Source organism: Pogona vitticeps, chromosome 14, assembly GCF_051106095.1.
Source record: "Pogona vitticeps strain Pit_001003342236 chromosome 14, PviZW2.1, whole genome shotgun sequence".
Taxonomy (NCBI): domain Eukaryota; kingdom Metazoa; phylum Chordata; class Lepidosauria; order Squamata; family Agamidae; genus Pogona; species Pogona vitticeps.
The window spans coordinates 19,194,227-19,221,756 of record NC_135796.1 but is presented as its reverse complement, the minus strand read 5'-3'; the positions used below and the strand labels follow the sequence as shown (position 1 = coordinate 19,221,756).

The following is a 27,530-nucleotide window of genomic DNA, read 5'->3' as shown; positions in this document are numbered from 1 at the left end:
CACTCGGATCCAAACTTTAAATCTGGGCGGGACAGAACACCATTCTTCCTTGGAACAAAACTTTTAGGGTATTTTCTTTTTTCAATAGGGTACCCGTCATCTTGGAGACGCTGCTGCGGAAAGCCATTCTGTACTACCGAAAAACACACCCACCCCCTTCTTTGAATCTGGAGTTTTGCAACAGGGATGTTCCACTTACCGGGCGCTTTGTCATCGTTGGGTTTAATGCACCTGATGTAGGACGGCTCCTTCAACATCAGGATCTCGATGAGACTCGCCAGGCTGCTTTTGAATTGCGTCGCCACCTGCGCAGGACGGCAACGACGGCTTAACACCTTCACAGAAGGAATCGGGGCTTTGGCGCAGCCTCGTTGCCCTTCCAGACGCCCGGGACTCAAAATAATAATAATAAAATCTTTTTTTCCCATTGAAATCTGGATCCTCAGCTAGGCCACGGGAAGCCCCCCTCCCGGAGAACTCTTCTCCACAGAACTGGCCGGAGGGATCCACTCACATCCTGGGGGGGTGGGAGGCAGGGGGGGGTGGCAGGACTCACGGTCTCAGGCCTTCTTCGGTTGTCCAGCTCCGACAGTTGGAAGCATTCCCTGAGGATGCCGTTTTTGGACTTGCACAGCACCTGGAAAGAAGCAGGACAAGGCGACGTTGCCGAACAGGCCCAAGCCACTCTGGGCCCCCTGACCCACCCCGCCCCAGACACTTCGGTGACACCCCACAAGCCTTAGAATCTGCGGAGAGGTTTGCCATCGCCTAGCTAACAAGAGAGAATCTTTGCCGGGGGGGGGGCTGCAACTAAAACCAGAAAGCAAAGATGGGCGCGATGAAATACAGCAGGAACCCCCCCCCCCCCCCCGCATCCACAGGATCAGGCATCGAAGGATTCATGGATCCACTGTCTGAAAACACGAAATAAAAAAACTTCAGAAATAGGTCTGAACTTAAAGTCTATATGTGAGCGAGTGTGCATTTCTCCATTTCTACTTAAAAGAGCCTGTTTTTGCCCACTCCAATTTAAGCCAGGACCGAAGTCAGGGTCCATCCACATTACAGGTTCCTTTTACCTCTTTAAGGTTCCGATAGAGTAGGTCGTTATTTTTCTCCAGAAATCCTGGAGGGGAGAAGGAAGGGAAGAAAATTAAAGGAAGCCAGTAGGAGATTTTTTTAAAAAGAAAACACTCTAAATGGAAGGGAAAAGCACATAAAAAAAGCCAAGGGACTCTCTTGAAAGGCTTTTTCAGCGGAGACTTAGATAGGTAATCTGTCACTGACGTTAATTTGCAAGTGACCGGAGGCAGGAGAAGCTCCTGCTGTGAAAACGAAATGCTTTCAGCAGCCGAGGAATTTCCTCTCCTAATGAGGGGCTCTCTGGAAAGCACCGTTTGGCTCTCGGTTTGACCTTCTCTCTTCCAGACACAGAGCTATATCCTGGAGACCAAACATCAAACAGAATAAACCCATTTGCAAATTACTGGAGGTATTGGAAAAAAATACTTGTGCTGTGTTTTTTTGCACTCGAGGAATCCTTCCTTGTAACGACGGGTTATCTGAAATGGCTCAGACCGGACTGGCTCCTTGTTTGGAAGGAGCCTCCCCATCCAGCTTCCCTCCGACTCAGCCATCACGGGGAAATGGAAGCGGAAGGAAATCTGGCTTGGATTGCACTCCGCTGGTTCAGCCCCTAGAATTTGGAGAGGATCCAAAGCCTCCCATTTCCAGAAGGGAGGAACCGGCCGCCTCTCACCTACGGTGCAGTAGGTGACCTCGCCGGCGTAGTGCAGGAGCCGAAAATCCATCCAGTCAATGGACTTCCGAGTCTTCTGGTCTGCAAGCTTTCGACTGGAAAGGAAAACAGAAGGAAAGGGGCAGGGGGAATGGCTGACTTTAGTCCCCTGGGAATAGCTGCATACATTTCCTATTCTGTCAGGGTCAAATAGGGTAGGACCCCCCTTATCCGCAGGATCAGTATCCACTGATTCACTTCTCAACAATATAATAATAAATGTACCAGAACTGGTCATTAAATGGAGTCAGAGACCATAATATATATAGCATTCACTCTCAAAATAGCTTATCCATTGGGGGGGGGGGGCTTGGAACCAATCCCCTGTGAACACGAGGGTCTTACATCTGGGAAAGTATAGGCCCAGAGCCTGGGAAACGTACAGTTCTGGGAACTGTAGTGGAAGCAGACACTTTTTTAAGTTCTTGGTGTCCCCAGCGGGTCCCCAGTGGGACACTGAAAGCCCACCCCACCCCTAAGCAAGGGGGCTGACCCAGGGGCCAGGGAAACTTGAGCAGGAGGCCTGTCTCCTCTAGGGAAAGGTTACAGAGCAGAAGTGCATACGTCAGGAAGTGCGCATGGTTTCCTACTTTCTCCTCCAACTTTTCCAGGAAACTCAAGTCGGTCGCCTCGCCCGGTCGCAAACACTCTTCATCCTTTAAAACCAACCAAAAACAGACAGAAACAGGGAACTGGCCAGGCAGCGATAATGCTAGCGTTTTGGGGACACGATTCTCTCGCAGTGTGGCATCCGAGGAACCAGTCCTGCAAACGAAACTGGTGCTTTCCTCTTGAGAATCAACCAAAAATAAGAAACACAAAGCAGCCAAAATTCCAGGAGCTGTGAAAGGCTCCTTCCTGTTGTGACAAATCAAATGTTGTCAGCATTTAGGAGATTCTCTCATTTAACGAGGGGCTGTCTGTAATGTATCACTTGTCTCTACGGCAGAGAGGAAAACAAAAGCAAGACCCGTGGCCAAGTTTCATATTAACGATCCCTGTCTAATAAGGTTCACCAACGTGAACACCAGAGGCTTGCAAAAAGTCCAGTTCTTCTCGGAGCCATTAAGCCCTCCCAGCGAAAATCTGCAGCTTGAATTAAATGCTGTTGGCCTTTGAGAAACAGAACCCCCACCCCCAAAAGACAATCACAGGGTCCAGAGGGCATCGGTTTGAAACTCTTGAGCCACAAGGCCTGGTGCGATTTCACATAATGACAGCCCGGCCTCAGGTTGCCCATGTATTAATCATCCCCTTGTCAGCAGGCACGGGGGGGGGGACACACACCAAGGGCTTGGAGCCGGCCTTGTTCTTGAGTTACGCCCTCTGAACCACCAACGTTGTTTGCCGAGCAGAGAGCAATTTCCCACCCACCCCAAAAAAGGTGGCCTTCTATGTCCAGATTTCATATCCAGTCCCTGCTTCTCGGTGTGGCCTCAGATCATCAGCAAAAGGGAAAAGGGCTATCAAGAGCCGTCGGCCGTCACCACAACTTGGAGAGGGGGCTGATCCAAGGTCCTTGCTACGGATCTGGACCCTTGTGCTCTCCGTTAAGCTCTTTCAAGGACCCCATTCTCCCTCTATGAGCCTGCCCAGGGGTTAAGATCATGAGGGGAGGCCTTTCTCTCCATCCCGCCACCCTTCCAGGTGCACTTAGTGTGTGTGTGTGGGGGGGGACACAGGAGAAGGCCCTTCTCTGTTGCTGCTGCTGCTGCTCCCAGAGACTCTGGAACTCCCTCCCACTGGAGGCCAGCCGGGCCCCATTTTGCCGTCCTTCCACAAGCAGGCAAATGAGACCTTCCTCTTCAGGCAGGCTTTCCCTCAGGGACTGGCAACTTGAGAGGGGGGGTGTTTTTATCTTCCTCTTTTTTTGGAAATCTTTCAGAGCAAAAACCCACTTGTACAAACCAAAGACTGATTTTTAATTTGTGAAAAATTGACGGCCGCCCGAGCCCACAAGGTGCACCCGGATCTTGGGCCACTGAATAATCAGTAAAACTACCTGATAACCATGAACGGCATCCGATTTAAGCCGTACAAAAGGAGGACATTAATAACCCCATTGAGAACGTCTCAGCAATTCAGTACCAGACGCCAGCTAGTAACCTACAGTACAGTACATGTTTTCCCATCTTTCTCCTTACCAGGATGGAAATGATTCCCTTGTGTTTCTCTTCCACCAGATCGCAAATGATCTTGTTGTTGAAATAAGGGACTGGCTCCCACTGCAATCCGAAGCGAGAGAGTCAAGAGAAGGCAAACATAAACACATACACACACACACACACTCGCACACACACACAAAGGACCGTGGGCTGGCAAACAAAACACCACTTTAGACAAAGATTTGCAGATGGGTCCTTCGATGTCACCGCCTCCCCTTTGTGCCCTTCCAAAACGCAATACTGTATAGGCGAGATTTGGAGGGAGAATTTAAGCCACGTTGGAGGGTCCAGGGGGGCCAAATCTGCACCCAAGCTGGTCTGCTCCCCGCTTTGAGGGAAAGGGGGTCCGAATTGTCCAGTTTTGACTTCTGTTTTCCGGGGTTTGGGTGCCTCTTTTGGAAAATTCTCCCAAATTCTCTAAAATAATAATAACCACCTGCTGTGAAGTCGATTCTGATTTACGGTGATATTTTTTTCAGGGTTTTTCTAGGTAGAGACTACACAGAAGTGCTTCCTCATTCCTTTGTTCTGGGCAGGATCCATGGAACTGCCCAGCTGGCCCAAGGCCACCCAGGCTGGCTCTTCTCCTGGGAAACCCAGTGGAGGACTCAAACTCCCATCCCTTAGGCTCTGCAGCCAGAGACCTAAAGCCACAGGCAGCCAGGCGAAACTCAGGAGCCGTCTTACTGCTCAGGGGGGAGCTTCATGGGGTGTGGGTGTGTGTGTGTCAAAGCATGGCTTTACCTCAATGCCCTCCTGCTCATATTCCTCTTGCTCTGCCTTCAGGGTCATCTCGATCAGCAGCTGCTGCAGCTTCTCGTTGCAGTAGTTGATGCAGAACTGCTCAAAACTTGAGGGGAAATCCCAAGAGCAGAGAGTCATGTCAAAAATACACGCCCTTCGTTTCAGACCATGGAAATAACACGCGGCGATTAGCTTTGTTACGCCGCTGCTTGCAACGTGGGAAACTAAACTAAAACCATGTTTTGTTGTAGCGCTATGGGGCGGTATATAAGTCCAATAAATAAATAAATAAATAAATAAATAAATAAATAAATAAATAAATAAATAAATAAATAAATAAATAAAACAGAGTTGGAAGGGATTTTTCAAGCCAGCGGGTTCATCCCTCAGCTCAGTTCCCAGAACTGACAGCATTGGCTTGCACGAAATAAAATGCAATTCTTTCTGCTTCATGTAACTTAGGGTACCTTGGTCCAGTTGCTGCTGCATATAATCATATTTGCTATTTTTGCCGCAGCACCGACCTGCTGGCTTCTCGGCCAGTCTAGGATCGTGACCTGGGCCCATTTAAGTTCCAGGCTGCCTTCAAGAATGGCCCTAACGCAAAGCACCACGATTGTCACCGAGCCCGGAAGGGACAAGACGGTAGGTTAACTCACCTGTTTGTCTCAAAGACCTCAAAGCCATAAATGTCAAGTAATCCAATCACTGTTTTTTTGGTAAAATCCTGCCAAAAAAAGGCACAGTCATACAATACGGTTGTTCCTGAGTGTCTTACTTCTGATCCCTCTTTGTGCATACTTTCCACATTACATTTCACAAGCAGAAACTAGATTCTTAGGCCACCCGCTATATCAAACCTCATCATCATTAATATAATTAATCTTATTCATTATACTTTATTTCCTACGATCTTTGTGACATTAATTCCTCCACTAGTATTCTTCTGTACATTTTTTTAAAAATGCATCACATCAAAATTAACCAGAAGGAGAGCTGATTTCTACGGGCAGCAGAAACAGGTTTATACCCACTTCGGACTTGCAGGTTAGAGAGGGCCATGCTTTTGAGATGGACCCAAGGGGAGAAGGCACTGCGTTCCATGTGTGAGCAGAATATAAATGCAAAAGCAGCTCAACCTCGGGTTTTGACGCATTTCAAAAGACAGCCGTGTCACGCCAACGACCACCAGGGACCTACCTTGTTAGCTAAGGAGCTGTTGATTTTGTTGACCAGCCAGGTAAACGTCCGCCCGTAGATAGCCTTCGCCACGGCGTCTCGGGCATAAAATGCCAAGTCGACATCTAGTGGGCTTAAAACCTTGGGTGACGAAAGAAACGCAGAGCGTCAACACCGGGAAGGGGGTGAACGCCTCCTTCCAAGTTTCCCATCTGCAAAACAAGGGTGGTCGTCCTACCTCTTCAAAGCGAGCCTCGATTTTCCGGTGGGTGAGAGCTTCCTGCAGAATGGAGAGGTGGACCCCCAAAAGCTAGAAGGCGGGAAGGAGGCCGTTATAAACCTTTACAAGACAGCGAGGCAGGCGATCTCTGACCACCGTGGACTCTACACCTCTGGAGGTCTCCAAGCGGAGGCGAGATGCCCCTCAGTCGGGGACGAATGACCTTCCGCTCCACAGGGGCTGCTGTCCAGGGCCGTACCTTGGAGATCCACTTGATCTGCATCCCGGTGATGATGATGGCGTGGCCGTTGCTGTCCTCTTCAAACTGGATGTTCCCCAGGTGCAAGACGCTTGCGATGATTCCAAAGAGGTTCTGTGAAAGCAGGAGGCAAGCCTGAAGGGTCTCCAGAAGAAGGAGGAGGAAGAGAAGAAACACACGCCCCCCGCCCCCAAAGCTGTGGCTGAAGGAACTGTTTCAGATTAGCGGCCTCTTCCAGCTCGTTGGTCGTTTTAAGAGCCTCGTGGCGTGGAGGTTCAACTGCCGCACTGCAGCCAAAACTCTGCTCACGACTTGAGTTCAATCCCCAGGTAGTCAGCTTGAGGTTCACTCAGCCTTCCTTTCGAGGTTGGTAAATTGAGTACCCTTGATGGCTGGCGAGGGAAGCCATGTGTAGCCTGCATAAATAAACTGGAACACCCCCCCCCCCCGAGGGTGCTTTAAGCGCTATGGGGGGGGCCTATAAGCAGCACACTTTGCTTTTTTAGCTTCTACATTTCCCCTGCTTCTGTCATCCAGCAGGGACCCCATTCCAGCCCGCTCACCCCTTTAGAGCAATTCCCTTCAGCCTCTCCCCCCTGGCTTCTACCTCGGCATCTCTCGATCGGACGTCGATGACCGCAAATGCCTTCTGGACTGTCCTCCAGCCGCTCCGGTCGTTCATGGAAGACACTCTGGCACAGCGCCCCTGTTGGAGGAGAGAGGAAGGGCAGGAGGGGGACTGCACTGCAGGCGGGTCTCCGTAGGGCACTGGCAGCCCATGAGGCATAGGGGTCGAGAGAGGCCGAGGTCTACACCAGGGGGGACCCATCGTTAGAGGCTAAAATTGCATTCCAGAGACGAGAGTCCGACAGACCTTTACACCCGAGCAACCAAGAATTGCCAAGGAAAGCTCTGTTTCCCTCTTCTGGACCACCATTCACAAAGCAAACCCCTTTGCAAAGTATGGGAGGGGAGGCTGATGAGTTCCCACTGTGACAATCAGACGTCTTTCAGGACTTAAGGGACTCCCTTTCTTACAGACAGGTCTTCTGTAATGTGCAACTTGACCCTCGCTCACAGGAGACAGAGATGCTGGTCCCCGCTGAGCCACAGAAACCTTTTTACCCCTCAGCAAGTCATACCTCGCTGGGCTGTTGTGAAGATAAAACTTGGGGGGGGGGAGAAAGGCGGCCTCTGAGTACACCAGAGCCAGATACAGGGCAGCCGAAGCTCCTGAGCTCTTTGGAGGAAAGACCAGATCTTTAAAAAGGCAGTTGACTCAGTAAACAAAATTTGGTAACGGAAGGTCCTCACGGCAATGGGGGGGGCCAGCAAGAGCGCTCACCTGGATCAGGTACATGTACTTCGGAGGGCTGCGTTCCAGGCCAAGCTTCTGAAGCAACTCCTCCTCGCCGCCTTCCAGGAGCTGGTAGAAGATGTGGAAGTTGCGTTCCCCGAGATTTTGGTGGACCACGCGGGACTTCTCAATCAGGTAGCTGAGGATGTGTCCGCCGACAGGAGCTCCCTGGAGGGGGTGGGGGTGGGGGTGCAGAAACCCAGAAACACAACAATGTGTAGCCAGAGTCTGCCACAACAGAGACGCAAACCACAGGGGTAAAGCCGACAGATGAGCTTGCTTGCTTATTTATTTATTTATTGGCTGCCTTTCTCAGGTTGGTTGATACGAACAGAAAGGGAGAAGGGTAGGCGGACTGAAAGATCCAGGGAGGTGCAGAGAGAGAGAAAGATATTTCATAAGACAAATTAAAAGTGGAGTCTCTCCAGAGTGTAGAAACGTTATTATGTTTTTCTCCTGGATGACAGTTCCAAGAATCTCCCAAGTCAGCACGACCGAGCACGCAAGCGGTGTGTTCATGTGAGAGATATCCTTTACCTTAAAGTCAAACTGGATGTCCATGTACTTTCCAAACCTGCTTGAATTGTCGTTCCGCAAAGTTTTCGCGTTGCCGAAAGCCTGCAGACAAAACCGAGAGAAGGATGTTGAAACCCCGATGCTTTCCATTGAACGTCCAGAAATAAATATTCCTAGAATACCATCACAGAAGACTCCTCCCTGCCAGAAAGCAAGTGGTGGCCTAATATCTAACTGAGGCTGTGAGGGCATCCTCAAATACCACAGGATTTGCTAGGGTTCCACTATGGGTCAAAAGGCAAAATGCATCGCATCCGTGTGAACACTGATTTCTCAAATCAATCCACACACACACACACACACACACACACACACACACACACCCATGTGACTACGGACGGTGCATTCAGCCGTCATACAGTTTGGGAATCACATCCCAGCAAAGTGGGGAGCAGCCTAAGGAAAGGCTCCAAGGAGGCCCTAAGGAGAAGCCAGGGTCACAACTGGGAGGTGGCGAAAGCATTCTTTCGCTAGTCCCGCTTTCCTTCAAAGCTCCCACGCCTGAGCCAAGGGAAGCCCTTGCTGATCATAATAGGAACCCATCTCAAAACACAAGCAAGCTCATAGTCACCTGGCAGAGCTGGGAAATTTCACGCAAGGATCCCTAGAGAAAAACACCCTCTCCAGGGCACGCGGCTCCTAAGGACAGGCTAAGGACCACCCTCCGTTTTGACCCTCGGCCGCAGTCGTCCCAAAGGGCTCTACTCTAGCCTAGAAGCCCAAACCAAACTGCGTTTCCACTTCACCTCCAGCACAGGGTTGGAGAGGAGCAAGCGGTCTCGGACGATCTGCAGTTGCTCGGTGGTGGGGCAAGTCATGGCGAAGAACTGGAGGATCTTCTTGGAGGCTTCCGTCTTCCCGGCTCCGCTCTCCCCGGAGATCAGGATGAAGTGGTTGTTGTACTCCGTGCACATGACGCGGTAGGCGTTGTCGGCTATGGCGTAACTGGAGAAGACACACAATACACCCATGGCCCGCGAGGCGAGCACGTGCCCTTTGGGAGAGGAACCCCCCACAGCATCCTCAGCTTGTGTCCGGTCGTGTCAAGACGGGTTTAAAGCTTGAAACTGTGACACCCCCCCCAACTCAACCCATCCAGGTGGGCACAGGTCAAGGGACAGGTAAACCTTGCTAAGTCCGTTGCGGCAAAACTGACCAAGAGCCTGGCATCACCTTAAAGAGGAACACGTTTTAATGGCCGTCGGCTTTTGTGTGTTGCGTTTGACGCACCGGCTGCGGTCCACGAAACTTTGTGAGAAATCAAGTCGGTTAGTCTCCGATCAAGAATAGAGCGGGGTCAAGAACAGAGAGGCGGTGTAATGGAAAGGGTCTTACACTAGGACCCGGGAGACATGGGTTCAAATGCACACCTTAGCCATGGAAGCTCACTGGGGTGGGGATGTTAAAACCACACCTGGCAACATCGCACTCACCCCAGAAACCTAATGAGGGTCACCGTGAAGTCAGAAGGGGCCTGACGGGAACACAGCAAGGTGACCGTCCTCTGTGGTTTTGACATCCCATCCTAACACACACGAGGAATCTTATTTCAAAAACGGCAAACGGTCATGCCTCGTGAATGCTGGGATCGAAGACTAAGAGGGAAGCACCAGCAAAAGCGACCGAGAGGTTTAAGGCACCTTAAAGACAACCGTTTTGTTTACGGCAAGCTTCCTAGACTCATAGGTTTCTATTTTTGGAGGCTTCTCTGGCCTCTTCTGGGGTTACTGGTGATGGCCACCAGTCAGGATTCAGCAGGATGGGGCTAGAAGGCGAGGGACGTGGCGTCTTCCTCAAGGTCCTTACATGAGGGGCCATCAAACTCTTCCTCCTTTCCACCCAGATGGGCGGATTCAAGATCTGTTTTCCGCTCTGAGCTGCAGGACCCTTTTCCATCTTAAATATTCTCTCATTTATCTCCTTAAAAAAATAATTAAGAAAGAAGGACAGCCGGAACTCCACGAAGGAGCTCCGGATGATGCCCACTTACAGGTGGGGAGGCAGCTCGAAGAAGTTGACACCCTTATATTGCTCCATCTGCTTGGCTGTGTAGATGCCCAGCTCCTTGTAGGGGTTCACGGACACCAGGAGAGTCCCGATGTAGGTCTAAGGGAGAAGAACAAGCAGCGTTTTTACGGAGGCGAGAAAAGAGCAGCTGGCTCTTAAGAAGCTCACCCCGAGGGGATGAAGTAGGTCAGCTCAGGTGATGCTCGGCACAGTTCAGGTCAGAATCTATGGGATGCCATGATCCTCCCCTATTACCATCCCTACCAGAGGCAGGGCACAGTGACCTTCCAGGTATCTTGTGCTGACAATTCCCATCCAATGCAAGGATTCAGGGAATTTCAGTCGAAGAACGGCTAGAGGGTCCCAACACTCTCCATGACATTCTTGAAAGAGAATCTGAGCAGGAAGCCCGGCCATTCCAGATGGAGGGCTCACCCTCAGGCAGAAATCTCTGCATATATCCCAACCTAGTCTCGGCCACCATCCCGTGTTCCCCAACATCACTCTCCCACCCTCCTTCCAGCTCATCCCATCCAGATCTCCACGGCAGCACATCCCTCTCTATCCACCCCGTACTCTCTTTTATCAGGAGGGGATTACAAAGCACACCAAAGGCCAACAAGCCCCATTACGGGTCTTGACGTACATAGATCAGGTTCTCCCGGTATCGCTTCCGGAGGTTGTCCAGGAAAGCCGATTCGCTCGTGTGGGAGTCCAGGAGGACGAAGTCCTGAACCCCAACTCGGTCCCGGGCGATCAGAGCCCCTTCCATGTTCAGCTGGTGAGGCTTCCGCCACGTTGCTTCTATCTAGGGACCCGGAGGAAAAGGAGAAAGAAGAGGGTGATGAGAGATACTCCCCAAGAGGGCTGGAACTGCACATTTTTCATATGCTCTAGGCAGAATAACAACGATAAAGAAGCCCGAACACGGAGGAGAGAGAAAGACCGCCTATTCAGATGTCCTAACAAGAACATCTCTTCCCAAGGTTGAAGAATTCGGGAACGATTCTTCTTTCACTTGGACCAAGGTTAGTAACCCCCGGGAATTCTTTTGAAAAGGAAGGAAACAATGACATCCAACCCTGTTCTCTCCGTGCATTTGCAGTTGGGCTTCTGAAACAGAACAACAAATGAGAGAGAAAATTCTTTCTTCCTTCTGCAAAATGGTTCCACTTCGGGGAGACTGGAAATGAGAAAACAGCTGCAAAGCTTAGAAAGTTCTCCGTTTTTAATTAAATGAAGGGGGGGGAGCGGAAAGAAAGCTTGTGAACGACACACCTTGTAAGGCAGGCCAGTGTTACTCTATCTTGCGATGGAGGGCAAAGGATGGAGGGGTCTATTCTTCCCAGCAAGCGATCTGCGGTCACTACGGAAGGCTTTTCAAGTCCCCAGTTCAACCCTCTCAGCTACAACCTTCTCCCAAACTGGTGCCGCCCCTCCCCAGAGGTGTGGTAGTACCAAGTCCCATCATCCACAACCAAACCATGGCCCCAAATATCTGGAGCACAGGACGGATACACCATCAGAGTTTGTTTTTTGGTTTGGTTTTCCGGCTGGTGCTCCAAGGTGCCGGCCTTTTACGTGAAGCCACACATTGGGCTGAGCCTGCCAGCAGCGGGAAACAAAACCCACCCACCCAACTCTGAAAAGTGGATTTAAAAAAGAGAGAACACCCCCTTTTTTGGGGGGGAATATGTTCCTAGAAAAAGTGGCTTTTTTGGAGCAAAATCCTTTACTTGCCGGGTTTCAAACGGCGTCTTCTTCCTCCCGAGCTTCCCTGCACAGCCAACAAAGCAAATCCTTTCGGGGTTTCGCCAGCTGGACTTTAAACATATTGTTGCAAAAGTTGGCCCTGACCGGGTACACGGCTGCGCCCACGGGAATTCACCAGAACAGCCAGGAAAGCAGTGGAAAAACTGGAGGAGGGTTTTTCTCCATCGCTTGCCTTTTATCCAGCAGGGAGTCACACACAGAGTAGGATTTAAGGGGGGCGGGGGAAGGAGCTTGCAGCCTAGTGGGATGTTCACACACCCTTCATTGGTTCTGGAAAAAAAATATATTAGCTCCTCTTTAGACAGATGAGCTTTCATCCCTACATAAAATTCACAAAATGCTCTGCAGGAGTGGCTTCCCAGGGCTTCAAGTGAAAGCAGATTATACTCTAGGAGGAAAACACACTCTCTCTCACACACACACACACACTAAAGCAATGATAAGGTTTCTGACCATGTGCAGAGGGAGCTTCCTGCACCCCCACCTAGCATCACGCAGCGGCCACCACCACCCCTTCCTCGTCCGGGCCCTCCAGCCCACTTTAACGTTAGCGTTTCTCTCCCCTCTGCGTAACAGCAACTAACATGCTCAGGAGGCTGGATTGACAAGGGACCGAGGAATGGAAGAAAAACCCATTCAAGACGAAGCGTGGTCCACCGCCACAGACCAGAGGAGCAGACGGTACCCACCACAAGGCTGCTTCTGTGCCGGACAGAAAAATAATGCCTTACCTTCTCTTGAGACCAGAGAGAGAGAGAGAGAGAGAATGGGCAGACTTGAAATCCCAGTAGCCGCGGACTGGATCAGATTTCTCTAACCTATTTCTTTTTACTGAATTGCCACTGACAACAGCCTCTGACTCAACAATCCGCGTGAAAGCCTTCGGTCGCCGCTACGTTCATGTTCCGGCTGAAGCAAAGGTTCCCCTCCCACCCCAATATAAAAAGACAGAGGGGGGGGGGAGAGTATGTGGATGGGCTGGTTTTTCTCCCCCCCCCCCCCAATTTCTTTCTTGGCCAGCCACAAAGTGGGCTGGTTCCAGTGGACACCCCCCTGTCCTCACCTGGCAAAAAATCTTGCTGAATGGTTGCATCATTTGAGCACGAAACATTTCCAAGCAGCCAGAGAAAGAGTGTGAGCCAAGCACAAATATATCCAACCAACCGATGCAAATATATATATACATTATATATATCTATATGCTTCCCTGCCTGGGCAGACACAGGACAGCTCAGCGGTTTAGATCTCTGGCTGCAGAGCCTGCGGCTGAGAGTTTGATTCCCCCACGGTGCCTCCTCGAGGATCGAGAGGGTCCCCTTTCAGCTCTGCAGTTCTAAGGTGGTGGTGATGATGAGGATGACGAGGGCGGCCACTTGCACATAGAAAACATAGGACAACAGGTCGCTAATTAATGCCTACGGAGGCACCGTTTGCAGTGATTGTTATAAGCGCAACAAAACGGCACATGGGAAAGCCTGTGGATGATGGGCCACTTCAGAGGTTGCCTTTCCCCGTTGATTTCCTCGCCTGGTCAGAGGGAGTGCCCCTGTTGAATTTCAGCCTGACGGGCAGATGGTTTGTCTGGAGACTGGGGGGTGGGACACTCTCTGGCTGAGTCCTGTTAATCGGCACCATATATACTCCTCCAGCCTCTGGTTTCCCCAATCAAGCAAATTAAACACACACACACACAGAGATCATCCAGAAGCAATATTGTCGTTGACCCACAAGAGGGTGCCAAAAATCCCTCCCTGTTGGATTCCGGGAAGAGGCGCCTGATCTATATTCAATTCCATTGTAATTTTGGCCTCCAAACGATATGACCCTAGGAGAAGAATGGGAAAAATACAAGGAAAGAACACCAGAACCCTACAGAAGACTCAGGGCATTCACTGCAGAACTTGGGAAAATGCTACATCCTTGGACTACAGATCTCACCATCCTGCAGGGGTCACAGAAACAGGCCGTCTAAAAAAAGGAACTTTTCCAGGCTCTGGAATCCAGGAATCCGCACGGGCGAGACAATGACCTCATCACCGGAGCCCGTCTGAAACCAGCAGCTCCAGTTTGGATGAACCAACTGGGATGGCGAAGATGACTTCCAAGGCTGCCCCACGTACAGCACATTGCAGTAGTCAAGCCTAGACTTCACTGAAGCCCATACAAGGGAACGGGGGTAATCCGTGGATTACAGAAACTTTTCAGAACTCATTCTTCTGAAAAGACAATTCAACATCTCTGCCACTTCTGTCCCCAGCAGGTAAAACACGTGCACACCCTTGAAAACATGCAGGAAAAGAGGAGAATGAAGCAAACATTAATAAACCACCTTAGGGCCTTTTTTTACAGGGTAAAAATAGTCTAAATAAATTAAATAATAAGCCGATACTCTCAGGCATAGTACTTAATTCATTGGAAGAGGTCTAATAACACAGAAGTCAAGTTTTGAGCTGCATCGTCGGTACCCAAAGATCAAACTCTGCTCGAAACATCTTAACGTGTCAACGTTTGTGTGTACCACACCTCCAAAATCAAAGTTGTTGCAAAGCAGTTGCAGACTTCAAAGCTCGATTCAGGAGAAGGTTGTATACCATCAACTAACTCTGGCACAGAATTTTAAGCAGGACATCTCAAAATCTGTGCACGCCCCACAAAACATGGGTTATAGGCCGAATTTCTTTCTCAACAACCCATTCCAGGTTAATCGGCGGGCTAAGCAAGGGAAACGGCAGCAATCCCAAACACTTCGGGTTACTCCTACTTTGTAACTTTGGCACGGCCCCGATCCAAAGGGTGTGAGCAGGAGAAGGATCAAGGCCAGGAAAACTCCTGTTTCGAAACACACACACACCCGAATCCAACGCCCAAGTGCGGACATCTCCCGGATTTCAAACCCCTCTCCTTAAAAACCCCTAAAACTTTGAACCCTTCAATGGGCTTCGTGGGCTGCCATCTTGAAAGCCCCTCGTTGGCCTAACGGGCCTCTTTTCAATCAAGAATTTGAAGGGGGTGGGGTGGGGGGAGTCGGGAAGAGGTGGTGGTGGGGGGAAGGACGTTGCATTTTAAGGACTCCCAGATAATCCTCTTGAGAATCAAAAGAAGAAGAAAAATCCTCCAGAAGTAGAAGAATTTAAAAAAAAAATAAAGCTCTTTTCTGACCCAAAAAATAAAAAAATAAAACCCAGGGTGGGGGCAGACGAGGTCCTTGTGAAGGACAACATTGGTGTGTCCCGCCCTGAATGAAAAAGGTTTTAATGCGCTACAATCCATTACACACAGATCCCTCCTTATCCTTTCAGTAATTATTCATTAGAAAACATTTAACGTCACTGCAAATTTCACACCGGGCAGTCCGCGCACAAAAGCCGCCCGAGCGGCCCATTTAGAGAGGGGGCCCTTGGCTAAGCTGAGAAAAAACGGCCCTGGACGGTGGGGTGGGGGCCGCTCTGGGACATGACAAGCCCAGCTAAATTGTGCAGTTAACGGTCAATGCCCCCCTGCCTGCCTTGACACTCATTTAAAGATGACAGGGAACAATAGAGATTTGTCCGGGGAAACTCTTTCGGAGAAGACAGGTCTCCAGGCGGCTCTCAGCCCCGGCTGGCCGTCCGGCCGTCCGGCCCCGGGTCCCTCCGTCCTTCAGCCCCAGCCAGGGTGGCTTGATGGGCTCTGTTCCACCTGCCATATCTCGGCCTCCTCCGTCCGTCCGTCTCCCATCCTTTTCCCACTTTAACACAAGAAGACAGGTAAAGAATGCAGGTTTGCAGAGACAGAGAGAGAAAGAGAGAGCGAGGGGTGAGGAGAAAGGGAGAGTCCCATTCAGGCAGTGTCAGCTTTAACGAAACAATCTCCTTGCCGGGTCAGGTCAAGAGACGCTGTGATTTAAAGAAAAGAAAGACACAATGTTCATCAAAAATGAGGGTAGGGATCCTTTGCGCCTGTAATCCCGATGCTCTGAACCGCGGCCATGCACACAAAACACGGTTTTGACAAGAAGCAAGGCTCCCTGCTTTTTTCCATCCATATCTTCCTACCAAAAAAAACACACACACATCGCAAAGCAAAGTGAAAATGGGTCTCTCGCCCCTGTCGCTTGAAGAACGTCGCTGAACCCACCACGCATTTGGGGTTGAAGCGGCTCAAGAAGGCCAAACCACAGGGAAGCAAGCAAAGCAAACCAAAAGGAATATTATGGTGTTCCAGATGTGCTGATGCAAAAGTTGGATGTTGAAGCCAGCTGAGGAGCAAAAAGACAAAGGACCTTGGAGGAGGAAGGTCTTGCAGGCACCGAGAGCCACTGAAAAGACAAATGAACGGGCGCACCGTCAAACCAAGCCCGACTTCTCCTCCCTAGAAGTGATCAGGACTAAGCTAAGGCAACCATTATTTTGGCCGCATCCTTGGAAGAAGCCCTGGAAAGACACTCCTGCTAGCAAAAGTGGGAGGTGGTAGGAAAAGAGGTAAATCTAATGAGAGACGGGTCGATCCAATGCTAGAAACCACGGCCCTGAGTTTGCAAGACCTGAATGGATCTGTTAGGGACAGGGCCTTTCAGAGGTTGTTAATTGCTAAAGCCCCCATAAATTGGAGGGGGGGGCTTGATGTTAACATAACACGGAGACTCAGAAAGGGAATTTTGGACATTCTGCACTGCAGACACGGCCTATAACGAAACATTGCTTTTAAAGGAAATCCCTGCTTCCTTCTGGCAAACGGTGCCTTCGAATCTGCGCTCGTTATACACACTGATGTGATTTTACATATAGTGGCTGTGTATGCATAATTTATTCTGCCTCTGCTAATCAAGAGGCAGGCGGGCATTATGTTCCTAACTGCTCTTGTAAAAAATATCCAGGACAGAAAGCCACAAAAAGAACTGTGGATTTGCAACAGAGGAACATCAAGGAACACTATGAATGAGAGCGTTCACATTTATTTCCAGACTCGGATCAAGGTGCTGGCATAAACCAGGCTACGAGGACCGCTGCCTACGGTTATAGGGAACTGCCTGAGCTGTAAAGCGAGAATAGTGGTCCGTCCAGATCACTACAGTATTAAGAGCTTGAGGTTGCTGAAAAGGAGGGGTCAAAGTCCTTCTGCTCTACCTCTGAAATCCCTTCCTTAATCTAAAATTAACACACGGGGAGACGGTCCACCGCTGGAGAGCATCCTTCTCTCCAGAAATCCTCCGTCCGCAAGAGTTACGCAGAGCTCTGCTTTTCCTACTCGGTAACGGGAGTTTATTGACGCAAAACTCACTTAACATCTGCTGTTAAACTATCAGAAGAGAGCAGATGGCCTTCTGCCAGAGAGGAGCACATAAATTCCTTCCTAATTACAGGTGCTGACATTATTCCCCCAACCCAATCCCGCACGACCACGAGGAAAACCTCCCTCTGCCTCCAGATCCAGGAGTTATGTGTTATGCCAGTGGCATCACCCACAGGCTGACCCAAGACATTTTGCTGCCTGGGGCGAGGCAGCCAAGAGGACCTCTGTGCCCACCCGCCCCAGTCCAGGCGCGCCCAGTTCCTTCCTCCCCATGAGGCAGGAAAGCGTACAAGCTTTGGCCCTGGTTCCTGGCGGCAAAGACAGATATACGTAAAACGAAGAGGACAACCGAAACCTGCCACCTGAAGCAGCCGCAGCTCTTCCTAAGGGGAGAGGGTAGCTGTGCCTCTCTTCTGCGATGCCCGTTTTGCAGCACCTTTAAAGTAGCCCTTTGCTGGGCCCACGTGCCGAGGATTGGAAGGAAAAGCCAATTATGGCCCGTCAACTGGGCCGGCTTGAAGGGTGCCACAAGACTCTGTGTCGGCTTTGCAGCCTCTCCTCCTTTCTCTCTTCTCGTTCCTCCTCCTGAGGTGAGAGGGAAGACGCCCGGGCAATGAGCTGCAGGTCTGATGCCTTCCTTCCCCAGGGCCACCTGAGGGAATGCACTCACCCTCCCTCCCAGAAGGCGTCTTTGCAAAAAAAAAGATGACACCTCGGGAGGAAAGGCCCAGAAATGGGGCTTCCAGGACGGAACCTGCCAGCAAGGCTTAAGCGGGGGTGGCCTTTGCCTGCTCTCGGAGGGGCTGGCAAGACTTCGGGATCCCAGGCCCGTGGCAGCGCCTTCACGACCCCTTTGGGGGTGTCGAGGGACCCCTCAAGGGAGCCAATGGTGGTGGCAAAGCCACAGACACCCTCGAGCCAGCCAAAGGGCTCTCCCCCCCCAAAAAAACCCCCCACTTAAGCCGAACATGGCTACCATGAAGCCCAGCACAGACCGGTTTCAAATCCCATCTTCCTTGTCTGGCTTCCACATGTAGGAGATACCTTGACCTGCTTCCGTGTAAGAAGATCCCGCTCGGAGATGCCAAGAAGATAGCCTTCAGAAGAATACCTCGGAGACACTTAGAAGATTACCTGCAGAAGAACCTCAGATACTTAGATTACCTTCAGAAATACCTCGGAGATATCTAGAAGATAACCTTGAGAAATGCCTGAGATACTTAGGAGATAAACTTCAGAGATACCTAGAAGATGCCTTCTCCCAGCCTTAAAAAGACAAACACAAACACACAAACACACACACAGACACACACACACAGTGCCCGTCCAGGTGGGCGACCTCCGCCCTGAGGCCCAAGGGGTGGCCATCATCCAGCCTGCCGTAGGTTGGCTTTGGCCTCTCCAGTTCCTCCGGACGTCCGAATGCCGGACACTTACTGCCTCTTCCATTGCACTCCGGAGGGGGCTGCCCGGGCGTAGCGTAGGTGGCTTGGAAAAGTTCCTTTCCTCCACGGAAGCCCTCTCCAGGTTTCCTGGCCAACGTGGCCAAAAGTTCTGAAGCTGTGGTGGTCGGCGGCGGGGAAGAAAAAGCCACACTTCCAAACTTTGTGGCCTGGTGGGTTGGGTTGGCTCAACCTTGGCTGACTTGGGAAGAGGGGGGGGGTTGGGTGGGCAGGTGGCTCTCCTTTTATTTTTTAATTGCTGGCAGCAATTAGAGGGATTTCAAAGGTCTGTGGGTGGGTGTCAGCAAAGCAAACCCAGAAGATCAAAGGGGTGGATCCCAGGCTGAGCACCTGAGGTCCCGAGGGTCTTTTCCTCGCCAAAGGAAACTAAGGAGACGGGTGGCGATCTGCAAAAACTCACGATGCTCGTCTTCAAGGTGCCGGAAGTTAGTTTCTTTTTCTTCTGCACAACTGCAAAACTCTTGGTCAACATTTCCCTAGTTCCCTTCCCTCACGGGTAACCTTTTCCACCTCCCTGGTTCTAACGAATTGATTTTAATGGCTTTTGCTGTTTTTCACTGCATCCTTATTGCAAGCTATTAAAGCAACTTTCTTTCTTTCTATTTGATAACATATGCAAAGGATAACTATTGTCCCCGGTTATTTTATTCTGTCGGCTTATGGCTGGGGTTCCTGAAACCGTGCTGAGATTTCTTCCCTAGTGGAGGAAAGCTAGAGAGAAATCTTCTGAAATAAATAAGCAGCATCTCCCGGCATCAGAAGAAGCCCCTCCAATACAGGCGCCGGTGTGTTTTTCTTTTCCAGATCCACCCACCTGCTTTTCTGCGCAGTAGCCAGGGATACAGACCTGAAGCAGGTGAAACATTATTCACCCCTTATCTCTGTGGGAAAACTTAATTGTCAACCGGATCAGCGGCAAAAGTGACATTCTATGGAATATCTTTTTCAAGAACATGGTTAGGGTGTAAGAAATCTCTGCTCTTAACTCAGCCATTGCATTTCCTTGGCAGCAGTTACTGCGGCAGCCAACGTCGCAGCCTCCTGCCCTCCAGATGTGCTTGGACCACAACACCCATCATGCTGAAACAAGCTGTTGATCTTGTAGTCCGATGTATCGGGAGGGCACCGGGTTGCAGAAAGCTTTCCTACTGTGCGGGCTGATTTACGAGATAAATAAATACCTGAATAGATGTTGTCCTTTACTGCTTCACAGCTGACTGCATTAGAAAATTAGATTTTTTTTAAAAAAAATATTGCAGCATCACAGGAAGTTGGACAAGCAGAAATCAAGGAAACATCCTGCCCTCGGGTTAAATTTACGACCGTCTGATCTCTCTCTATAGGGTGGCCAGGTCAGCAGCCAGAAAGAGAGAGAGATGGTGGCTAAAACTTTGAAGCCGCCTTACATGCAAACAAAAAACTAATTTATTTTCCCTTCCTTCAGGCACGACCCTAAGACTCGGCAATCCTACCCCTTTTGTCATCTTTACAACTTCTGCTCCACTACAGAGAAAGAGACGTGGTTGAAAACCAACCAACGAACAGCAGAAGGAAGACCATTTTCAGTACTATAATGGAGCACTCTTGAGTTCCGAAACCATTTTCCCTGGATGGCCCACCGAACGCGGCTCATGACTTCCTACTATGTCCAAGCTGTGCCTTCAAGGTTCAGGGTTCAATTCCTGGCATCTCCAGTTGAGGCTAAGAACGGAGGCTGCCTGAGACCCGGGAGAATCCTCCAACGTTCTGCCATGCCTTACTCACTTGCCCAAACCTCCCTCTCTGGCCATCTGACGCCACAAGAGAGAGGGGAGCGCTGGAGGTCCTGCCCGCTCGCCCACCAAGTCCTAAACCACAGCGGCTCACAAGGGGTGAAGCCAGAAACAAGCCTTGGTGAAGCCCCCCCCCCGAGAGGCAGGGGGCAGGGCCGCCAGGTCTCTCCGCCAGTAGAGCCACGACCCGTCATCCACCTTTACCTGGGAAGCCATCCCGCTGCGCACACCCGTTTCAAAGAAGGCTTCTGTCTGGGCCATTCAGAACTGGCTTTGCCAGGGGTTTCAGGATCCAGCGTAGCATGACAGAACGCCAGGTTCGTTCTGCAAAATGACTTTTCCATCGCAGTGGAGAGAGCTCAATAATTCATAGGGCCTGTCGGTGGTGGCTTTGCCCTCTGGGCAACCGGACACACTCTGCTGGCCTGTTTCTCCAGATAAGAACGAGAAACCGGACCTTCTTTTGAGATTATATTGCACCCACGGCTGATCTTTAATTAGCCACCGTTGCATATTAAGGACGAATGGCTCCCCTCCAAAATCAGCTGGAGTCACCCAACGGAGGTGGGGATTTTGGGCTATCCTCTTACCCTTTTTTTTCCACCCCTGCCTCATTTTGGCTAGGCCCTTCAAAACGACTTTTCGCAGCTCAAAAGAAACCAAACCAAGGTGCCGGCTTCAGAGTTAATAATGTATGGTCGTGTCACAGGATCTTTCCTCGCCAGTTTGGTCCAACTCGGCCGACGCTTAAAAATTCAAAGTCCAGGGAACTGGGGCTGATAGAAGGACAACTTGTGAACGTTTAATGTGCTGAATAATTCAAGGACGCTGTAATTCCAAATTCCGTGGTCTGCAGGAGACACGTGGAGAGGAAAAAGGCACAAGGAGGGTGTGCAAACTTTTGCTTTGATTGCCACTTGATGCTGATCGTGTCTTCGAGTCTTACCCGGACGAACCTCCACAGTTAGGCTAAGAAACAGATAGAGTTACGATTCCAATCTGAAGGATGATCATCCAATCCACTGTTTATACCCTGGGGCATTCTTATTATTATTCCACATGGACGGAGGCAAACAGTGACTCTTTGCGAGTCAAGGCGTGCCCTTTGGTAGAGATTCAAAACTAATCCCACCCTGTGCCCCTATTCTTTAGTAGAGTTGGTAGAAGGTTCGCCCGGGACAATACAGATGCTCGTGTGGGCAGTAACTTGGACAACTGCACATTCTGTGTACACGGGAGAAAAACCACTCTGAGGTCAATCCAGTTTACAAGCAAGAGCCATTCAAGGGCATCTCCCTGCATACGTCTAGACCGTGCATTTGGAAACCACGGTTCTCCTCAACAGATGCCCTACTTTTCAGCAGAGTGTCTTCGTCCTCTAGCAACGCCCATGATGCTCGTCGGAGGCCATGCTCCCCAACCGGGGGATGCATCAAGGACTCGTCAAGCAGCTCCCAACACTCCCTCTGCCCGATGGCCCAATAATTCCTGTGACATTTCGCAGGCCAGGGTAAGCTTTGCCTTGATCCATCTTCCAAGGGGAGAGGTCTCTGTCGCCAACGATCCATTCCCAGAGTTCGGATTTCTGCCTTGCTCAAAGACACGATGAATGACTCTTAAGCAACCTAATACCCACTCGGCTTCCCTGTCTCTCTCTCACGCACCCATTTCATTGCCAGCTGTCTTGAGTGACCGGATCCGACGCATATTGTTTGCAGTCATACAAAATGGAAAAGAGGGAATTCTTTACCCACATGGCTGGGTGTCTCTTGTTTGAATTTAATTGAATTCTTGCTTGCGTTAAAATGGCCATCAATTATTCAGCGCCACAGTCATTAATTCTGAATATTACAAGCAATAAGTAGGGTTTTATTGCACCATTAAGGATTCAGGCAGAATAAACAGGACTAGCTGCTGTCTTTTAATCTTTCTTTCCCCCCATCCGTCATCGTGTTTCAGAGCAATCCAGAGCCCCACAACTCACCAATATTAAATGAAATACAAGGTATAGGTCTACGTTTTGAAGAAATATGGTTCCCAGTCCTGCTCCATAAAGTCTCAAAATTTTGTTATTTATGTAAGCATAGCAAAAACAAAACAATGCCTTAAAACTGTCGTGATTTAAAAATGGCCAGCCACTGTCACAAAGAAAAGTTAAAAGCAGGCTGGAATCTAACAGAGAACAAAATATCCCTTCTGGTGAAATAGATCTTTCCCCAAAGCTGCACTGGGTGAGATGATGGATATGGGCCGGAGAGGACGGATCGGGAAGGATTACTGGACAGCAAAACATGCTTAACCCAATTCCTCCTTGCATGCAACACAGCCACCTTGCGTGACCACTTTTATAGAGCACAGTCCATGGTTTTGAGGTCTGCTGAGAGGAGAGTCCTCTTTTGAAAGGTGTCCTCTGAAAGGTGTCCTCTCTGCAAAAGGCTGTTTTGTATGTTGATTTAAACATATATTAAAAAAGAACACCACACCACCCAGAGGGTTGTCAGGACCTGGAGGCAGCCCATCATCCACAGTGCGCTGTCCCTGGACGATAGACCCAGTAGTGGCTCACCTTTGCCATAATCTTCCTCACCCATAGGAGAAGGACTGCAATTGGGCTTGGAGGAGCAGAAGCGTTTCTCCTTTGTCTTCTGTACCTCTCCATTAGGACACGCAGATTGATGCAAACCAGCCGAGCCCTTGGGGGGGTAAACGTCTGGACGTAACAAGACAACACATACCAGAGAAGCTTGGGGTTTGGTTTGGTTGGCTGCAGGTTTTCTTAACGTGCTTGAAAATATTGAGATGACAACCTGGCCCGATTCACCTTGTGTTAGATCTGGGAAAGAGAGAGAGAGAGAAAGAGAGAGAGAGATCAATGGGGCTCCATCTTTGGCCTTCTCACCCTCTGGAGAGATCCACTCCCGATCGGACTTCAGTCGGTCCCTCCCTTCTAAGATGTTCCTCCTGCAGTGGCCCAGCTTCGGCTAAGGCCTGAAGGAGCTCTTTGTTGCCCTGTTATACTGGCCATCCTCTCCAGCTGTCTTTTCCTGGCCTTTTTTGATGGGGGGGGGGTTTTCCAGGGGGTGACCCAAGAGAGACTGAGATCACAGGTGGCCACCTATACCTTCACTCCTACTTTTCAAAATTTATCTCTTCAATCTTTCTCCGTCACTCTCTTTCTAGACTTTATCAAATAGAACTGAGCAGTGGAAAGAAAAACCCCAAACTCCTGGTCCTAGGTAACCCACTAAACATCCCTTCTCCTGATTCCCATCAAGATGAGGATGCTTCCGACACTGTCATTGCTGTCTGGTGCCATCGAGTCCCCTCCGATTTATGTCCTGTTCCCAACAAGAAATGTTATTGCCAGGAAAAGCAGACACCTTATTTCACGATGCCACAGAGGATAGAGGACATCAAAGTATTATTCTTCTATTGATGGGAGTGTGAACAAAATAATTTGATGTGCAGGATTTGCAATGGCTAATGCTAAGAGACAAAGGAGGAAATGAAGCAAAACCCAAATGGAAACGTTTCCAATTTTTTGGAGCATCATAAAACTTGACCAATCTTGGTCAAACAGACTGAATGGACCCCCCAAAAACTAACGGGTTTGCCTTCCAAGTAAAAACTTTTTAAAGCCCCCCAAATGGACTGAACGTGCAGGCTTGCGATTAAGCACAGGAAGGCTCTCCTTATTAAGACAGCTTTCCTTCAAGACATTCATAATGATAAAAAGAGGTTTATAAGGAGCGGGATGGGATGTCCTGGGAACGATACACGGGATGGTGGACAGGCGAGCGGATCATGCTCTCTCTTTTTCCGGCTCACAGCGTTTAAGAGAGATTTGCCACAATCCCGTTTGCAGAAGGGAAATCGCATTTAACACCCAACCCCCCGCGCCACGCCTCGTCTTCTACGGGTCACAGGCTGGGGTTTTCCTAGAGCGGGAAAAATCTTACGAGATTTCAAATATGAAGGTGATGCTAGCCACTATTTTTAAAAACAGAGAAAGAGAGGAGAACTTGAACCTGGCCCCTTCGAGTACGGACTTTACCGTCCCATACCGAAATGTACAAACAATCAGCCTGGTGCTGGGGCGGGCACCGTCCACCACCGGCTAGTTGTCCAGCAGGAGGTCTGTTGAAATGAATGAGAGACCCTGGCTTGCTCTGGTCCAGCTTCCATTAATTCAATGGGTCTCCTCCAGAAGGACTTCCTCAATGACTGGCTCTATTGTGTTTTATTTAACTGCAGGACTATAGGACCCAATTAAAAATAATGAGGCCCGTCTCCACCTGTCGGGCTTGGTTAGCGATAATGGAGGATGATAGCTCTTGGAATGGGTTCCTTTTTGTCTGGTAGGTGAACTAGGGCAGGGGCTATGGCTGGGGTCAGTGGAAGGGACCTGGCAAGAGTACATGGGTCATCAGAGCTTCAGGCGGTCTCCAGAAACCCCGTTATTAAATAAGGAAGTAGGAAGGAAATCACATACAAAAATGCCAATAAAATCCCATGCCGTTCTCCTGCTGCATTTCCCTCTGTCCTCATTCACCGAATTGATTCTCTCCATGAAGGCCGAGGGGGGGAAAAATCTCCCACCTCTGGAGAGATGAAGGGTGGAAAATCTATTTGATGTCACACCCAGGGGAAAATAAATTGAGCATGGCCGTCTTTGTCCAGATTAATGGCTTAAGGTGTTATAGGAAAGGTTAGCGTTCCCCGTCGCCATCCGACGGTAATTTTATTAAGAAAAATTGGCCTTGATTGTCCTCGTGCTTGACTGGGCTTAGAAAAGTTACCTTGTGCGTGGACGGAACGTGCCCAAGGCTCATGTTGAGTGGGGTGATCCTGAGAGTTTCTGTTGAAAAAAAGAAAAGAAAATGATTCTCATCTCTTCCAAAGGATTAGAAGCATTGAGGCTTACATGACAAAACAGTTATAAATTCATGAAAGCATCCATTAATAAAGTCTAGATGAAGAGGTGAAATCTATCTGGAGGGTGGGAAGGAGGGATGGACAGAACGTCTTGCCTGACCCTCTGACTAAAGGTCACTCTGAGCAATGTACGACAGTAAAAACTATCATACCACGTAACATGTACAATACAGTGGTGCCCTGCAAGACGATGTTAATTCATTCCGCGAAAATCGCTGTTTCGCGAAAACATCGTCTTGCGAAATGCGGTTCCCAATGGAATGCATCGAAATCCATTTAATGTGCCCCAATGGGGAAAAATCGTCATTTTGCAAAAATCGCCCATAGGAAAACTGTTTTGCGAAGCACGGATCAGCTGTCAAAATCGTCATCTTGCAAAAAATGGTCCCGGGAAAAAAAACAACCTCATCTTGTGAAGCACGGACCGAAACATTGTCCAGCAAAAATCACCCATAGGAAACACTGGTTTGCGAAGCGCTGTAGCGATCACAAAAACTTATTGTCTAGCAAATAAACCGTTTTGCGAGGTAATCGTCTAGCGGGGCACCACTGTAAAGGTAAAATTCTTCAAATAATATATCCAAATAACCACCTCCTGATATCCAAACAGACCAGGACTTGAGCAGATCAAGCTTTCTGCTCCTTCCTGGCTCAGATCCTTCAAAATAACCTTCTTCTTCTTCTTCTTTTTAATGGAAGACGCAAAGGCAGGAGAACTTGACCTTGACGGCCGGAGAGGGACTCATTCTTGATTTAATGGGTGGCACCATCCATGAGGTGCAGGACCTCCAAACTTTGAGGTAGCAGACAAGAGCTGTCATGTTGAATGAGGAACCAAGCCCGAGATGAGCGGGGGAGACAACAGAGGGCTTTCCCCTTTATTAACCGAGAATGGCAATCGCTCATCTCAGAAGCCAACCAGAAGCAGGAGGAAAGCCGAACGTCTTGGCCGATGGGGGAAAACGCTGGCACCTCCATGGTTGGCTGCAAGCGACTCCGGAGGTTGGTGGTTTCCAAAACCTCCTCCTTTTGTCTCTCTGCGCCCCCCCCCCCCGAGAGCCACTTTTAAAACTTCGCCCGCCTCTCTTAACACGGAAGAGCCAACTCAAGATCTGAAAACAGACCCGGGAGGTTGTGCAGGCGGTCCAGAGCGATCCCATAAAACAAGACCACCCTAAATAAACTGCCCTAAGGACACAGGTAGGGTTAGCAGCCACTGGAGGAATGGGTGGGATTTTGACAAAAACCCTACATAAACCCCATGGATTCAAGGACTCTGTTCCATTTAGGATTTTGAAAATGGATTTAGATCTTTATCTGAATTACGGATGCCTGTCCTGCAACCTCTTGCTCTTCAGGAGATACTAAGAGGAGGGGGGAAACAACCCACTCTTTTTTTTCTCCTCACAGCGAGATACCTATCGCTGAAGTGTTTGTTTGAGAAAAGATCCAGATAGCTACCAGAGTAACTGCTATACTCAAGTTACAGTAGCTGAAAAGTTTTCAGGAGCCCCCCCACCCTTTTCCTCTCTGTGTTATGATCCAACATTATAGCTGAGAATGGCATATGGGGATTTGAACCCCTGCCTCTAAGGATGGCCAAGGGTTGGCCGGAGCAAGACCATGCCTGCAGGACCTCCAGAATCATCGGACAGAGGGCCCCCCCCATGTCCCATTTTCTGGATTTGCACAGGACAGTGGTTACCTTTTCTGGCACAGTCCCTCCGTGGTGGAGTTTGGACAGCATTTTTGGGGAGCGTTGCGTCCACTCTATTTTGTTCCTATTATTAAAAAAAAAGAAAAAAAGAAAAAGGGGACTCTGTTATAGGCGTTCCTCTCTCCCAGGCGTAGGGACTGTCAGCTGTTCCATCGGGAAGGTGATTCTTCTGCCATTTACGCCCCTTGGAAAGCTACAATCAAAATGAAAAAAGCATATTAATCTCAGCCAAAACAAAGCACACACATCTTGTCCATTATCTAGGGCCCATGACTTCGTCAAAAGTAATTTTAA

The 27,530-nt window shown here is 49.7% G+C and overlaps 1 protein-coding gene across 5 annotated transcripts in view; it reads right to left on the bottom strand.

The window, feature by feature from the left end:
- The window catches only part of MYO1H (myosin IH), a 34,707-nt gene extending 11,296 nt beyond the window's left edge, over positions 1 to 23,411 (bottom strand). Inside the window, exons 1-18 of one of the 5 annotated variants that reach the window (XM_078381827.1) lie at positions 23,320 to 23,411; positions 10,952 to 11,113; positions 10,289 to 10,404; positions 9,045 to 9,243; positions 8,260 to 8,340; positions 7,711 to 7,890; positions 6,973 to 7,071; positions 6,366 to 6,479; positions 6,125 to 6,196; positions 5,908 to 6,027; positions 5,367 to 5,434; positions 4,708 to 4,813; positions 3,943 to 4,023; positions 2,363 to 2,454; positions 1,760 to 1,854; positions 1,080 to 1,126; positions 557 to 637; positions 200 to 305 (exon numbers count right to left, since the gene is read on the bottom strand). In XM_078381827.1, coding sequence (XP_078237953.1) covers positions 200 to 305; positions 557 to 637; positions 1,080 to 1,126; positions 1,760 to 1,854; positions 2,363 to 2,454; positions 3,943 to 4,023; positions 4,708 to 4,813; positions 5,367 to 5,434; positions 5,908 to 6,027; positions 6,125 to 6,196; positions 6,366 to 6,479; positions 6,973 to 7,071; positions 7,711 to 7,890; positions 8,260 to 8,340; positions 9,045 to 9,243; positions 10,289 to 10,404; positions 10,952 to 11,077 — 1,783 coding nt within the window. In that variant the 5' untranslated portion in view covers positions 11,078 to 11,113; positions 23,320 to 23,411. Of the gene's footprint in view, positions 1 to 199; positions 306 to 556; positions 638 to 1,079; positions 1,127 to 1,759; positions 1,855 to 2,362; positions 2,455 to 3,942; positions 4,024 to 4,707; positions 4,814 to 5,366; positions 5,435 to 5,907; positions 6,028 to 6,124; positions 6,197 to 6,365; positions 6,480 to 6,972; positions 7,072 to 7,710; positions 7,891 to 8,259; positions 8,341 to 9,044; positions 9,244 to 10,288; positions 10,405 to 10,951; positions 11,114 to 12,041; positions 12,115 to 18,786; positions 20,646 to 20,788; positions 23,116 to 23,150 lie in introns of those variants that run through there. The other 4 variants (XM_078381826.1, XM_072983198.2, XM_020801896.3 and 1 more) reach the window with 4 other exon arrangements.
- Between the last annotated feature and the right edge of the window lie 4,119 nt (positions 23,412 to 27,530).